The 17,092-nt window shown below is 40.8% G+C and overlaps 1 protein-coding gene across 1 annotated transcript in view; it reads right to left on the bottom strand.

Annotated features, from left to right (window-relative positions):
- The window catches only part of LOC133574322 (uncharacterized), a 40,164-nt gene extending 24,568 nt beyond the window's left edge, over positions 1–15,596 (bottom strand). Inside the window, exons 1-2 of the mRNA XM_061926473.1 lie at positions 15,390–15,596; positions 12,022–12,136 (exon numbers count right to left, since the gene is read on the bottom strand). Of these exons, the coding sequence (XP_061782457.1) occupies positions 12,022–12,136; positions 15,390–15,429 (155 nt within the window). The 5' untranslated portion in view covers positions 15,430–15,596. The remainder of the gene's footprint in view (positions 1–12,021; positions 12,137–15,389) is intronic.
- Between the last annotated feature and the right edge of the window lie 1,496 nt (positions 15,597–17,092).

Genomic DNA, 17,092 nt, shown 5'->3' with positions numbered 1-17,092 from the left:
AGCAACAGCGGCTTTACTCTGAGTTACTCCAGAATGACAGAGCTTCTCACCCTATCTCTAAGAAACGGCTACCAATTAGGGATGCAACTGTATCAAAATCTAACGGTACGATATTATCACGGTAATAAGGCCACAGTACGATATTATTGTGGAGTGTGTATATATATATATATATATATATATATATATGTCTTAATAAAGTTATCCAAAAAATAGTGCTCGATACCGTAGTAGAGCGCAATATATGTATGTGTGGGAAAAAAATCACAAGACTACTTCATCTCTACAGGCCTGTTTCATGAGGGGGTTCCCTCAATCATCAGGAGATTTTAATGGGAGCATTCACATACCATGGTTTATATAGGGCACAGAGTGGATGGGTACAGGCTGGTGTGGGGGCGTGGTGATTGGCTCATGTGTTACCTAGGAGGTGTTTCCGTCTGTGACGGCATGCTGATACAATTTCGCTGCGCTTGTTGAGGGATGACAGGTCTGGACGGTATATGATAAACAGTTTCTCTTTCAAGCATAGGTTGCATCTTTTATTACCACTACTGTAAGGTGTGCTGGATGCAAGAATTTGCCATGTTATTGAATATTCAACATTATTGTCTTTGAGGTCCCAAATGTGTTTGCTGAGTTCTGTGGTATTCCGCAGGTTTTGGTTCCTGAAAGAAGCCTTGTGATTGTTCCATCTGGTTTTAAACTCTCCCTCGGTTAATCCTACATATGTGTCGGATGTGTTAATGTCCTTGCGTGTTACCTTAGATTGGTAGACAACTGATGTTTGTAAGCACCCCCCGTTGAGAGGGCAATCAGGTTTCTTGCGGCAGTTACAGCCTTTGTTGGTTTTGGGGTCGCTCTGTCTGGGGGCCGACGGCTCATTTGCAATTGTTTTGTTGTGGTTTGAGATAATTTGTCGTATATTGTTCATACAGCTATAGCTCAATTTAATGTTGTTCTTGTTGAATACTTTTCTTAGGCTGTTGCCTTTGGGAAAGTGTTTGTCAATCAGAGTGAGGAATTTGTGGCCAATGTTAGTTGAGACGTTTTTGCTGTATGGGGGGTTGTACCAGATGATGCTGTTTCGTCTTCTGTTCTTTTTTGGTTGGTTTCCTGGCGTGGGTTCATAGGTGAGGGTGAAATTGTATCCGCTTTCATCAAGGGCTTTTTGGTACGGGGGGGTTGCTTGGTCAAATTCAGCTTTGCTAGATGACAGCATCGATAGCCTTTTATTAATTCCGGTAGGTATTCTTTTCGTGGTGGTGGGTGGGTGGTTGCTGTCATGGTGCACGTATTGGAGTGTTGTGTTGGATTTCGTGAATGGTTGGTAGCTGTTATTTCTCAGGTTGAAAGTGACGTCTAGGAAGTTGACGGTTTGCTTGTTGGCTTCAATCGTGATCCGTAGGCCGTTCTCTTTGAAAATTTGGCATATGCGCTTCTTGGTATTCTCGCTGCTCCTTGGCGAGGCGCGACACACTGCCAGTCCGTCATCATGGTAAATACCAAGGTTCAGGTTGAGGCTAGCGAGCTGGGAGAGGAGGAAACTCCCAACGAGTTCACACGTTTCTGCTCCGTCAAAACTTCCCATAGTGACGTCAAATGTTGCATTGTTCTTTTTTTGCCATGGTGTACTGTTGTGGATGAGAATGGAGTTTTTTGCGTGGATGATGATGTTTCTTTCGTTGCCTGTGATTGAGTCGTAGTCTGAGGCGAAGTCTTTTGCTTGAGTCAGTAGGTCTTGCGTGATGGAAGGGTAAAATTCTTCGATATCGAAGGAGATAAAGTTGTGCTGTTGTTGTTTTTTTCCCACACATACATATATTGCGCTCTACTACGGTATCGAGCACTATTTTTTGGATAACCTTATTAAGACATATACTCCGCTCCAAATTGACATTTGTTGAGCACTGTACGACGATCAGAAATGGAAAAATTCAACATCGACTACTCCACGAAGAACATTCCCATACCCGCGCAGAATGACTACAGGCTAAGGCTCATAGAAAAGACGGAACACTTCCTAAGAAGGATGCGGTGGAAAGCACATTTTTTCCTCCACCCTGAAACAAAAGGAACGCAAAAGAAAACTTACGGATTCAAATCTACCAAGAACCCACCCACAGTTGAGGAACTAAAGGATTTTGAGAACGACATGCTCAAAATGATACAATCAGTCAAATTCAAGCCAGTCCGCAACCCACTCGTCACCAAGCTGAAAAATGACAAGGAGCGCATCAAGAAAGTAAACAACCTCATCATAGCTGCCGATAAAACCACAAACTTCTACAAAATGGACATACCAGAACATAACACCTTACTGGACAGAAGCATCACCAAATCATACAAAAAAGCACAACCCAACACCTTACAGAACATCCACCTGGAAAATAAAAGGATCGCGGCTGAACTGGACATTGAGGACAGGGTGGACGCCACAGCCAACAAGGAAGCCTTCATCACATTGAAGGACCACAAACCCAACTTCGCAAATAACCCAACATGCCGACTAATAAACCCAACTAAATCTGAAATAGGAAAAATCAGCAAAATAATCCTGGACAGAGTCAACACAAAAATCAAGGACAAAACACCACTCAACCAATGGAGAAATACAGCAGCAGTAATCAAATGGTTCAACAACATCCAAGACAAACAACAGCACAACTTTATCTCCTTCGATATCGAAGAATTTTACCCTTCCATCACGCAAGACCTACTGACTCAAGCACTAGACTTCGCCTCAGACTACGACTCAATCACAGGCAACGAAAGAAACATCATCATCCACGCAAAAAACTCCATTCTCATCCACAACAGTACACCATGGCAAAAAAAGAACAATGCAACATTTGACGTCACTATGGGAAGTTTTGACGGAGCAGAAACGTGTGAACTCGTTGGGAGTTTCCTCCTCTCCCAGCTCGCTAGCCTCAACCTGAACCTTGGTATTTACCGTGATGACGGACTGACAGTGTGTCGCGCCTCGCCAAGGAGCAGCGAGAATACCAAGAAGCGCATATGCCAAATTTTCAAAGAGAACGGCCTACGGATCATGATTGAAGCCAACAAGCAAACCGTCAACTTCCTAGACGTCACTTTCAACCTGAGAAATAACAGCTACCAACCATTCACGAAATCCAACACAACACTCCAATACGTGCACCATGACAGCAACCACCCACCCACCACCACGAAAAGAATACCTACCGGAATTAATAAAAGGCTATCGATGCTGTCATCTAGCAAAGCTGAATTTGACCAAGCAACCCCCCCGTACCAAAAAGCCCTTGATGAAAGCGGATACAATTTCACCCTCACCTATGAACCCACGCCAGGAAACCAACCAAAAAAGAACAGAAGACGAAACAACATCATCTGGTACAACCCCCCATACAGCAAAAACGTCTCAACTAACATTGACCACAAATTCCTCACTCTGATTGACAAACACTTTCCCAAAGGCAACAGCCTAAGAAAAGTATTCAACAAGAACAACATTAAATTGAGCTATAGCTGTATGAACAATATACGACAAATTATCTCAAACCACAACAAAACAATTGCAAATGAGCCGTCGGCCCCCAGACAGAGCAACCCCAAAACCAACAAAGGCTGTAACTGCCGCAAGAAACCTGATTGCCCTCTCAACGGGGGGTGCTTACAAACATCAGTTGTCTACCAATCTAAGGTAACACGCAAGGACATTAACACATCCGGCACATATGTAGGATTAACCGAGGGAGAGTTTAAAACCAGATGGAACAATCACAAGGCTTCTTTCAGGAACCAAAACCTGCGGAATACCACAGAACTCAGCAAACACATTTGGGACCTCAAAGACAATAATGTTGAATATTCAATAACATGGCAAATTCTTGCATCCAGCACACCTTACAATAGTGGTAATAAAAGATGCAACCTATGCTTGAAAGAGAAACTGTTTATCATATACCGTCCAGACCTGTCATCCCTCAACAAGCGCAGCGAAATTGTATCAGCATGCCGCCACAGACGGAAACACCTCCTAGGTAACACATGAGCCAATCATCACGCCCCCACACCAGCCTGTACCCACCCACTCTGTGCCCTATATAAACCATGGTATGTGAATGCTCCCATTAAAATCTCCTGATGATTGAGGGAACCCCCTCATGAAACAGGCCTGTAGAGATGAAGTAGTCTTGTGATTTTTTTCCCACACATACATATATATATATATATATATATATTAGAGATGCGCGGTTTGCGGACACAACCGCGGAGTCCGCGGATTATCCGCGGTTCGGGCGGTTGAAAAAAAAAAAAAAGATTTTATCCGCGGGTCGGGCAGTTGAAATAAAAAAAAATTAGATTTTAAATAGATTCAGGCGGGTGGCAGTTAAACCAATTCGGAAATATATATACATAGTTAAATGTTGTTACCCACATACGAAAAACGAGCAGGCACCTGCAGCATATGCCACAACAGAAGAAGAAAAAAAAAAGAGATGGACACTTTTACGGAGCGGAGAAGGGACGCCTCGCCGGGGTCCGGGACCGAGGCCCCTTCCCCCGAGAGGGCCCCACCGGGAGCCGTAGCTGAGGTGATCCGCGAGAAGGGCCCGACGCACGTCCAGGGTCACCACCGCGCCCACCGCACCGACACCCCACCTCGTCCGCCTTCGCCGCGGCCGGCGTCACGCGCAGCAGGTAAGCAGCTTACCTGCCCGCCACCCCCGTGGCCGGGGGCTCGTAACTGGGGTCACTCCGCGCGCTCCGCCCGCGCAGCTTACCTGCCGCAACGAGTAGGATGGCCGCCGCGGTGCGCGCTGAAGCCTCGGGCGCGAGCCTGGGTGGAGCCGCCGCGGGTGCGAGGGACATCGCACCTCCACGCGCTTGGAGGTGCGCTCAGTGCGGCTCCCAGATGATTGCGAACTAGTGTGCGTCTGGGCCGTGACAGCGTGGCACGCATTGAATGTCTGTGCTGCATTGGATCAGTCTCCTTTCTTTAACAGGCAAAAGCTTTATAACCTCACTAATGCCTTGCATCGTCTATATTAGATATATAACAAAGGGCGGGTGCGGGCGGGTGCGGGCGGATGCGGTTTGATTAAATGTTAGTTCGGGTGGATGGCGGATGGTTGACGACTTTTGTGATGCGGTTGCGGATGAAATAATTGCCTATCCGCGCATCTCTAATATATATATATATATATATATATACACACTTCTACAGCTTCTCACCCTATCTTTAAGAAACGGCTACCAATTAGGGATGCAACTGTATCAAAATCTAACGGTACGATATTATCACGGTAATAAGGCCACTAAGGCTGCAGCTAACGATTATTTTTCTATCGATTAATCTATAGATTATTTTTTTCGATTAATCGGTTAATCTATAGATTATTTTTTTCGATTAATCTATAGATTATTTTTCCTTTTACCGATTATTTTTTTAATTTAAAATGAAGATGAAAAAATAAATGTTGGCCAGTTTTTTCAAAAGGCATGACTTTTATTTACAAAAAAAAAAGTATGGCCACTCAGTCAACATTGACAACAACATGACAAAATATTTTGTAACAATGTAAACATTTAAAACTTTTAACATTTAACAAAATTAAAAGTAGCTTATTTGCTTTTTAATGTGCAAATATAAAAGTAAACATCCAGTGCAAATCTTAATATTCTGCAATAGTATAAGCATTTCAAAAGTAAAAGTATTGCTTATTTTGCTTTAAAATGTGCAAAAATAAAGATAAACCTCCAATACAAAAAAGTGCAAAAGGAAATATTCTGTAACAGTGTAAACATTTCAACAAAAGTAAAAGTATTGCTTATTTTGCTTAATAACGCAACAATGATAGTATGTTTAAAGTGAAAGTTAATTGTTGGTTTGTACATAGTATATGTAACTGTTAATGTTGTAAAAGGTATTTGCACAACTAATTAACGTTAGCGTTAAAGAGGAGCGCGTCTTTGTAAACACTGAACAGGCACGCCAAACGCGCCTCTCAGAGCGAAACAGTGTTTTAGTTTATGAATTTACAACGCAGATACAAATGACACATTCATGTTTTTGTGTAATGATGACAACATATACTCACGCGGACGATTGACTAGTTGATGGTGATGGCAAGAACGCTGTCGGGTGTTTTCTTTTCAAATGTTCGTTCATAGCCGTTGTGCTGCTATGATAGGCCATTTCCGCTCGACACAGTGTGCATACAACAACTGTCAAGTGTTTTGCTTTTTTCGCTGTGCTTATCCCACACTTGAAGGGATGTACCAATGCTGAATGTGGCTTCTGGATTTCACTCAAAAGACCAGACCGTAGTTACTTTTTCCTTTTATTTTCCTTTAGTTTGCAACAGTTTTTCCAATGAAGAAACAGCTTCTTTTTTCTTCTTTAGTCTTTTTAGCAGTCTTTAGCAGTGTTAGTAGACTTTAGTTTCTTTAGCTGTCATTAGCTGTCTTTAGTAGCCTTTAGTAGCCTTTAGCTTCTTTAATAGGTGAAAAACCTTTAAGGACAAAACACCACAAGATAAACATGCTGTAAAAAATCAATCAATTATCAATACCATAATTTACAATTATTAATTAGGCTATCAAACTCTTAACCATTAAACAAGTGCAAGAAAATGGACACATCTTTTCCCTTTAAGTTAAAACAGATTTTAAATAAATTGTCTCAACATAAATGCACCAAGATACATATAAAATACATTTAAACCCAGAAACACAATAGATAAATGCAGCAGAAACCCCAATATGCAAATACATAAATACCTAACCAATTAACCACCTATTTAGATACATATTTAAAATCCATATTCAATATAAATATATTATTAATTTAGCAGTGAAACACTCAATCTTAAACGCCGTCTACTGGTAGAAAAATGCCCCTTTTTCTATTGCCTCACCAGCAGCCAATGATCAAACACAGTTAAATCCAACACTTGAAGTTGAGCGACTTCACCCTCCTGATGAAGCAAACTGCTCCAACATTTATCAAACTAAGCAAAGAATATCAACACTAAACAACAGTTACATAACACACTGTGTGTATTTAGCCTCCAGACTAAGCACGCTACATGCACACAACCCCCCCCCCCCCATCTCACCAGCGCAACAAGTGCGCCACACCCACGAAGAGAAATATTAAATCTTACATACTTTTGGCACAACTCTTGGTTATCTGTAATGAACTAAACCTTTTTCCACTCTGCGCTGGCGTCTTTTGTACTCCTTGATTTGACACAGCGGTCTAATTACGGGGCTCGTGCCCCAACAGATGAGACGGGAGCGCCCCGCATTATACCTGCGCGTGAACGTAAACTGATCGGCTCTGATCATATAAGCCGACTGGCCGAAATAATGCCGAATTATATACATTTCCTGGGGTTGCCTATGTGAATAGGGATGCGGATGTGCTCTAAGATAAAATATAATTTTATTAAGTGGGGTTTGGCTGGTTGCTAAACAGCCACGGTTGCGAGCTCGCGCGTCAGCTGACGAGACAGCTGTTCGCCGCTACAACATTATAAGGCCGTTTATTGAAATACTCCCACACTTTTGACGACTTTTGGCGTGCTTTTTTCCCCTCGCTCGCACCGCTAGCATCGTCTGCTTTGCGCTCCGCCACGACGTCAGTGTGACGTAGATATGCGACGCGTCGACGCATAAAAACGACGTCGACGTATTTACGTAACCGATGACGTCGACTACGTCGACGCGTCGTTTCAGCCTTAAAGGCCACAGTACGATATTATTGTGGAGTGTGTATATATATATATATATATATATATATATATATTATATACTATTTGAATATAATTTCAGTTAGGTGTCTTTAAACTGACAAAATAAACATCCAGTGTAACAAATGTAAAATAATAATGTTCATGCAGAGAAACAGTGTGCTCTGTGGTGGACATCTTATATCACTTTGGAAAATGCTGATTCTCAGAAAAGTTAACTGACAATTTAACATTTAATAATGTAAACACCTCAGAAATGAATGTTTGGCCTTGTTGGCATCAAATATATTTGGCGTTTTTTTTTTAAGTAGCTTTTCATAATACTTGTGTTCCCCGCAGTGCAGTGTCACCAAACTTTTTTTGTCCACGCCTGCCGCCTAGCGCATTTCCTCCTAAAAACATGGATAACTAATCCATTTAAACCATGAGTTGATTCAATTGTATTAAAAAAATGTGGGTTAAATCATCACAACTTCTGACCAGCTTTATGTGTCGTCTTGGAAACACTCCAGACGAAAGCGGCCACTTTGCCTTGCAGTAAGCACACCAACGAGGTTGTGTTTTCACCAGGGTTTGTTTATCTATTAGCAACATAACTCTTATGGATAGATTTTAAGGAAAACTTCAGGAAAAAAATACGTTCTGTCACCTTTGCGACCTCCCACACACAAACCTCGCACACTGGCGTTCCGCAGTGAATTTTGGGAGATGTAGTTTACTTCCAGACCGGCCAATTCAAAAGTTCCATCAAAAAACTACACTGACCAAGTTTTCATTTCATACCGTCACACGTCACAGTATTTTTGTGATGATTTTGAGCTGTATTTATAACATCGTTACACTCCTACTACCAATGCAGCTAATTGTGATTTACCTATTTTGCCTATTAAGCCTTCTAAAAAACATCTACAACATAGTTTTTATACATGCTGTAAATATATGTACGAGCAGGCACATTCCTGAGAATATTTACAGTATGTCGTTTCAAGCATTATCGGAACTTCTTTCTTGGGCACATTGATTTCACAGAGCTGATAGCAACGTTTTATATTACCTTCAACTATAACAAAAACTAATCGTGGCAGACTTCATGAGATCCAATGACGACTACTTTGGGAGAAATGATGATCCAGAACCTTATCTTTTATAGCCTTAAAGGCCTACTGAAATGCGATTTTCTTATTTAAACGGGGATAGCAGGTCCATTCTGTGTCATACTTGATCATTTCGCGATATTGCCATATTTTTGCTGAAAGGATTTAGTAGAGAACATCGACGATAAAGTTCGCAACTTTTGGTCGCTGATAAAAAAGCTTTGCCTGTACCGGAAGTAGCAGACGAGTAGCGTGACGTCACAGGTTGTGGAGCTCCTCACATCCGCACATTGTTTACAATCATGGCCACCAGCAGCGAGAGCGATTCTGAGCGAGAAAGCGACGATTTCCCCATTAATTTGAGCGAGGATGAAAGATTTGTGGATGAGGAAAGTGAGAGTGAAGGACTAGAGGGCAGTGGGAGCGATTCAGATAGGGAAGATGCTGTGAGAGGCGGGTGGGACCTGATATTCAGATGGGAATGACTAAAACAGTAAATAAACACAAGACATATACAGTATATACTCTATTAGCCACAACACAACCAGGCTTATATTTAATATGCCACAAATTAATCCTGCATAACAAACACCTCCCCCCTCCCGTCCATATAACCCGCCAATACAACTCAAACACCTGCACAACACACTCAATCCCACAGCCCAAAGTACCGTTCACCTCCCCAAAGTTCATACAGCACATATATTTCCCCAAAGTCCCCAAAGTTACATACGTGTCATGCACATAGCGGAACGCACGTACGGACAAGCGATCAAATGTTTGGAAGCCGCAGCTGCATGTGTACTCACGGTACCATGTCTGCGTATCCAACTCAAAGTCCTCCTGGTAAGAGTCTCTGTTGTCCCAGTTCTCCACAGGCCAATGGTAAAGCTTGACTGTCATCTTTCGGGAATGTAAACAATGAAACACCGGCCGTGTTTGTGTTGCTGAAGTCGGCCGCAATACAACGCTTCCCACCTACAGCTTTCTTCTTTGCTGTCTCCATTGTTCATTGAACAAATTGCAAAAGATTCACCAACACAGATGTCCAGAATACTGTGGAATTTTGCGATGAAAACAGACGACTTAATAGCTGGCCACCATGCTGTCCCAAAATGTCCTCTACAATCCGCGACGTCACGCGCTGACGTCATCATACCGAGACGTTTTCAGCAGGATATTTCGCGCGAAATTTAAAATTGCACTTTAGTAAACTAACCAGGCCGTATTGGCATGTGTTGCAATGTTAAGATTTCCTCATTGATATATAAATTATCAGACTGCATGGTCGGTAGTAGTGGGTTTCAGTAGGCCTTTAATATACGGATGATAAGCTACAAGTTTTAGAATTTAGGTGCCAAGCAGATTGTGCTGCTGTGAAACATAAATATATCATCTAGCATTCTTGCTAAGTGCTTAACAAAAAATATGAACATACCACAACAGTCACTACAATGTCTGCTCTCACTGGTATGCCGACTAATGGGAAGTTTATATCTTTCAGTACAGACTTGTGCTCCCCTTTTAGCTGGTGAGTTCAGGCTAACCCTCACTCCTCAGGTAATAAATTAATTGTATATTTTGTTAATGGTTGCACCCCTTATTGTTATAACGTGTAAACTACTGTAAATTGAAATTTGATGATCCACTGTATCAAGTGTCTGTTAAGTATTGTAACATCAAAAGGAATACCACAAATGTCCATTTGGTGCTGTAAACAAGATATTCAAATTTGATGGTCCACTTTATCAAAAGTGGTCCTTTACATCATATAGCATTAAAATTATATGTTTTCCAGTGGCACAAGCTGAAAAAGAAATACAAAAAAAACACTTAGCAGTTCTGTGTTAATTAATGGCTATATGCAACGTTCCCTCTAAGGTGCGCGCCTGCGCAATTGCGCACTGCTCAAGCGTCCTCTGCGCACAGCAAATATATGCCGCGCACCAAATCAAATCCCATCTGAATTCTAAACGAAATAAACACATTTATTCTGTGTAATTTTGCAATGCAACTCTGAGTGACAGTGACAACAAGCGGCCCTAACGGTGTTCGTCAACACCGTTCAATTGAACACCGTTCAATTATTGTAACGTCTATCGAGATGCTTCGAGGACAGGAATTATATCGATCACTTTATTGAGCAAAACTGTTTATATTCGGCCATAACAACACCAAAAACATGAGTAAAAAACTTCAATCTCGAAAAACTAGTCATTTTCTGCCGTACAAACCAGGCCAAAACCAACTTGTCATCTGACACCAACACGCATACCACTAAGCCACTGGTGCGTTTATTGCCACACAAAAAGTCGGACAACTCAAACACCACACAAAGTTACACTATGACTCCTCAGTCATATGTGTGCTTATTCTACTGTCATTTATTATTAATGTTAATTTATTGATAATTATCATGGAATGCTGTTACTAGAGAAAGTTACAGGAATGCACACTTCATCCTATGCTTACATGTCATTGTGCAACATGAGGATGTTTAAGGGGAACTAAATGTGATCTCTGAAAGGGGTACAAATGATTTCCAAAGCAGGACCCCCACCCAGGCATATTGTACAATACTAATCCATAGCTTATGAAAAACAAGATTTCTTTTATTTTCATTACAAGTGGGCCAAATCACTAATATTACAAAATAATCTCATGAAAATGACTCCTCTCATTTGAGTGTTATTATAAAAGATTGGTTTGAGACAGGTGTGCTGCTGGTATTGCCGCGTGTGATGTTGCTCACATGTGCTCCACTGAATGCTCAGGGAGTTTTTGTGTTTGCTCACACACATGAACAATTAGAGGGAACATTGGCTATATGTCAAGTTATTTTGAGAAGATTGCTAATTTTTACTCTTATGCAAGCTGTAAACCAACAACTGTACAAGTGTCTTTTCTCTGGTGTTCCCATTAAAAGATACAAAAAAATATTTTCAGAAATGGGAGCTGTAGATCCCTGCTCTTCAAGGGGGTTACATTCTAAGCCCACTCGCAAATGGAAAATAAACACAAGAAATGGAGACACCTATGAAATTGTCTTGGTTTGACACACTAGTAAAGCCTAGATTATACTACTGCACCGAGGTACCACCGTGCACTACAATGGTTTGTCTTCCCCCTTCAAACCCTCTTGCCAGCTCACGCATGCACACACACTCACTGACCCTCACCTTTGGTACTTAACAGTGTAGGTGACATTGGGCTCTTCTGTGGCAGGGGTCCATGTCAACTGCCAGTTGTCAAACAGGACACTCTGTGGCAGATCTGGAGGTGCCTCACTCAGTACTGGGACAAATCAATGAGCAAAGTAAGACATACTGATAGACAGCAACTTACCGGTACACATTTACAGTGGGTACGGAAAGTATTCAGACCCCTTTAAACTTTTCACTCTTTGTTTCATTGCAGCCATTTGCTAAAATCTAAAAAGTACATTTTATCCCTCATTAATGTACACTCAGCACCACAACTTGACAGAAAAAAAACAGAAATGTATTTATGTGTTATTTAATTTTATTTAATTTTTTAAAACCCTCAAAAATCACATGTTTATATGTATTCAGGCCCTTTGCTCCTTTGCGGACTTTTATTTACGTTTATTTTTAGAATGCATTAAAAATAATCCATCCATCGTTATGTCTTTCATAATGATTGTGAACGATAGGCAAAATTCCAAAAATAGTGCAGATCCCCTCTAACTCTTTTAGGTTTTGCTCACATTTACTTTCTTTTATTTAGAGACGGCCGAGTTGGTGCTTTTTCAAACACTCATAGCATACATGTGCAAACAATATCAAGGTAATACTTAAATGGGAAATAATAACCGTTAAAAGCATGTCAAACAAACCTTTAACAAAGTGACCACTGCAAACTAGAGGTAGGAATCTTTAGTAAAGGTCACGATTCGATCGCATCTTACGATTCGATTACAATTCAGGGGCTATGATTCAATTAAAAATCAATGATGCATCTTTAATTTATGTATATTGATGCAGTCTTACATTTCTTTTTGTTTCACTAAATAAGCATTTATCATTTGCAACTTTAAAAAAAAACTATTAATTTGAAATAAGAAGCAGTTTTTATTAAATTAATGAAAATGTGTGCAAAACTGGAACATAAGTGCCCTATAATAAAAGGAGCTGGTCGGATCTCTCGGTGAGGTGGCTCGCTGCAGTCAGCCAAATGTTACAACTGTCTGCATTACTTTATTTACAATCAATAAATCGATTATTGATTATTGACGTTTACTAATCGATTCTTTAAACTTCCATGTCCGAATTGTGATGCATCTAAAAATCGATTATTTCCCCCACCTCTACTGCAAATGCGTGCATTCTTTTACTCTGCTCCCTTGGACTGGAGTGTGTGCTGCTTTTCTCTTAGTCGTTTTTCCACAAATCTTGCACTTCTTTGCCCTTTTTGAGAACCTCTTGAGAAACTCTGAAGAAATGTTTATCCTTTCCGCAATTTGAATGGCTCGTACATCCGAAAACCACACAAGTATATGGCATTTTTTCTTCGAGAAAGGCTAAATGGCGCTTAGTACCCATTGAAAACAGAGCTAGCTTGACCACCACCAGTATTCATTGGGCGGGAGGCGAGCCGGACGTGACGTCAGTAACATCCCAGCAGTAGCAGCGATATACATTTCTATATATAAAGGTTTCATAACAATAGCAGCAGCCATGTGTTGTGTTTGTATTTGTCTTTGTGTTTATAAACAGTAATTGTTGATATTTTAGAACAGTGTTTCTTAACCATAGAGCCTTTGTTGGGCCGTGAGCGCCCCCTAGAGAGCTGCCAAAAAATCAGTTTCTCAGATGTGGTCTGTATGGGCTGTAGCGGTACTTAATACACTTTTTCACCACTTGTGGCAGTAATGTCAATATCAAACGAAGAAGAAGTAGGGAGTTAAAGTCATAGAGAAGTTTCTTAAAGGAGCCATATGTAGTAATGTGGCCAGAAATGATACTGCAATCTCATAATTCTGTAGTCCACTCCCACTCTCCATGATCATGATCAGTCGACTGAGGTTGCCAGATACACAGCCGAATCCGAATCCTACTCCAAGGAACTTTAAATGGCAATCGACCTAGTGGTTAGAGTGTCCGCCCTGAGATCGGTAGGTTGTGAGTTCAAACCCCGGCCGAGTCATACCAAAGACTATAGAAATGGGACCCATTACCTCCCTGCTTGGCACTCAGCATCAAGGGTTGGAATTGGGGGTTAAATCACCAAAATGATTCCCGGGCGCGGCACCTCTGCGGCCCACTGCTCCCCTCACCTCCCAGGGGTGAACAAGGGGATGGGTCAAATGCAGAGGACAAATTTCACCACACCTAGTGTGTGTGTGACAATCATTGGTACTTTAACTTTAACTTAACTTAACGAGTCCTACGCTGTAGGTTTCTCTTGTTTATGCTTCTTGCAAGATGTTTTACGACAGGGGTATCAAACATAAGGCCCGCGGGCCGGTTCAGGCCCGGGAACAGGTTTTATCCGGCCCACGGATGAGTTTGCGAAGTATAAAAATGAGCCAAAATTTGGGAATGAAAGAAACTGCTGTTCTAAATGTGTCCACTAGATGTCGCAATAGCAATTATTTGTATCTACTGTATGCAGATGATGCTACATATGTTAAAAAAATAAATTAAAAAAACACATGTTAGTTAGAGATGTCCGATAATGGCTTTTTTGCCGATATCCGATATTCCGATATTGTCCAACTCTTAATTACCGATTCCAACGGATACCGATATATACAGTCGTGGAATTAACACATTATTATGCCTAATTTTGTTGCGATGCCCCGCTGGATGCATTAAACAATGTAACAAGGTTTTTCAAAATAAATCAACTGAAGTTATGGAAAAAAAATGCCAACATGGCACTGCCATATTTATTATTGAAGTCACAAAGTGCTTTTTTTTTTTTTAAACATGCCTCAAAACAGCAGCTTGGAATTTGGGACATGCTCTCCCTGAGAGAATATAAGGAGGTTGAGGTGGGGGGGCGGCAGGGAGTAGCGGGGGTGTATATTGTACTTAGGCTGCTGCCCCCACGACCCAACCTCGGATAAGCAGAAGAAGATGGATGAATGCATTTATTTTAGCACTATGTAATAGTACATTTATTTGTAATCAGTTTCTATTTAATATATTCGGTTAGTACTAATTCTTCTAATACGCCTCACAAAGTCTCAGGTTTGTGTTGAATAAATACCATTTTTTGTGATTAGCACATGGTTTTATCTTATTTGACAAGATTGATATTAGATATGATTATTGAATACGAATAAAACCAAGAGTAAGATTACTAATTCAGTGTTAATATTTGAGAGCATTCTAGACAGCATTCATTACAATTTCTTCAGCAAGACAGCTACCGCACATTGCAGATATTTTGGATTCATTTACGTTATACTGACAAGTGAGGTGTAGCTATAAGTAAGATTTATGGTTGTTTTATGTAATTTCTGAAGAAATATTGGAGTCAAAACAAAAAGTAAAACACTACAGCACTTTTGCTCACTTACCTTGGGCGACGAAGTGAAAACACATTAGAAGTAGAACCATTGTGACCGTGTCATTTCATAGATATAAGTCCAAATAATGCAGTCGTCAGGGGGGTTTCAGTTCGATTATTCAAGGCTACCGAGGAGACCGTTGGAGGCGAGAGCTAACGAGACTTTTTAACTTTCGTTTCCTCTGGTCACTATTATGCTATCGATACCGGAAGACTCTATGAGTCCGCGCATGCGTAAAAAACACCATGTCATTTCCTTCACTGGCAAGCTTTATTTACCCACGGAGCTTTCGCCACTGCAAGTTGCTGTAGTAGTTGAATGTTGTTGTTTTGTTTTTTAAAGAAAAATAGAAATAAAAAGAACAGAAAAAAAATAATAACGTGAAAATGAACACAAACTCATTTTCACTGAGAGCCACATTGCATGTGCTCTAAGAATTGTAATATATCGCCTCATTATGTTACTACACAATTCCTCATGTATTTGATTGTTAAATGTGACTAGCATAATTTAGGGGAACAAGCATTTTATTCTAAGCAAAAAATGTTTGGAGTATATGGGGTGCAGGGGTGTAACTGTTTCAACAAGAGCCGCATATTAAAAGGTCATCAACAGTATGTCGGGGGCATTGTCAGCTTTTTTTAAAATAGGTTACATTGTAACAATGTGCAGTATTATTTAATTCTACAGTGGGACAAAAAAGGCAACAGTAAACTTAAAAAAAGATGTATTGTAATGTAATGAGCAAAAGCTGAGGTTTTGATACTAATAAATCATGGGTGTCAAACTCTGGCCCACCGCCCAAATTTGGCCTGCCGTGTAATTTCACTTGGCCCTTGAGGCGATATCAAATTAACCCTAGATCTGGCCCGCCGCAGTAATCGGCGGTGCCGCGGTAACACCGCATTCACCGCTAATTCTCATAATTGACAACTCTCATACTTGACAACCCTTCCGGGAGACTCAAAATTTTCAGTGCCCCTCCCAAAAAATCTTCATCCAGTCCAACGAGCGCTGGCCCAGTCACATGATATGTGCGGCTTCAGCACACACACACACACAAGTGAATCCATGCATACTTGATCAATAGCAATACAGGTTACACCGAGGGTGGCGATATAAACAACTTTAACACTATTAGAAATATACGCCACACTGTGAATCCACACCAAACAAGAATTGCAAACACATTTTGGGAGAACATCCGCACCGTAACACAACATAAACACAACAGAACAAATACCCAGAACCCTTTACAGCACTAACTCTTCCGGGACGCTACAAGGAATGTGTGTGTGTGTGGGGGGGGGGGGGGGGGGGTAGCGGGTGGTGTATATTGTCGCAAACTGAGCAGTTTAAAGTCCTGAATGGTTGGTTTATTCATTGTTATTTTATTTTCAAATGTATTAGCTTGTGGAAAAAGTTAATGTTGATTTACCTCAGAAGGCTGCAAATAGCAAAAAAGAGGCATTAAATTTTTATTTAAATTGTATTTGATATGCCATTGATATTTTTTTATTATTATTATTATTATTATTATTTGAAACTCGATTTTGCATGTCACTATATAAGTTATATAAGCCTTGCTTGTTCAATATTCAATGCAAAACTTGTTTGGGTCCCTATTAAAAGGTTCATTTGTTCAACCTTGGCCCGCGTCTTTGTTCAGTTTTAAATTTTGGCCCACTCTGTATTTGAGTTTGACACTTCTG

Source organism: Nerophis lumbriciformis, linkage group LG31 (assembly GCF_033978685.3).
Source record: "Nerophis lumbriciformis linkage group LG31, RoL_Nlum_v2.1, whole genome shotgun sequence".
Lineage (NCBI taxonomy): Eukaryota > Metazoa > Chordata > Actinopteri > Syngnathiformes > Syngnathidae > Nerophis > Nerophis lumbriciformis.
This window is presented reverse-complemented; position numbering and strand designations above follow the sequence as displayed.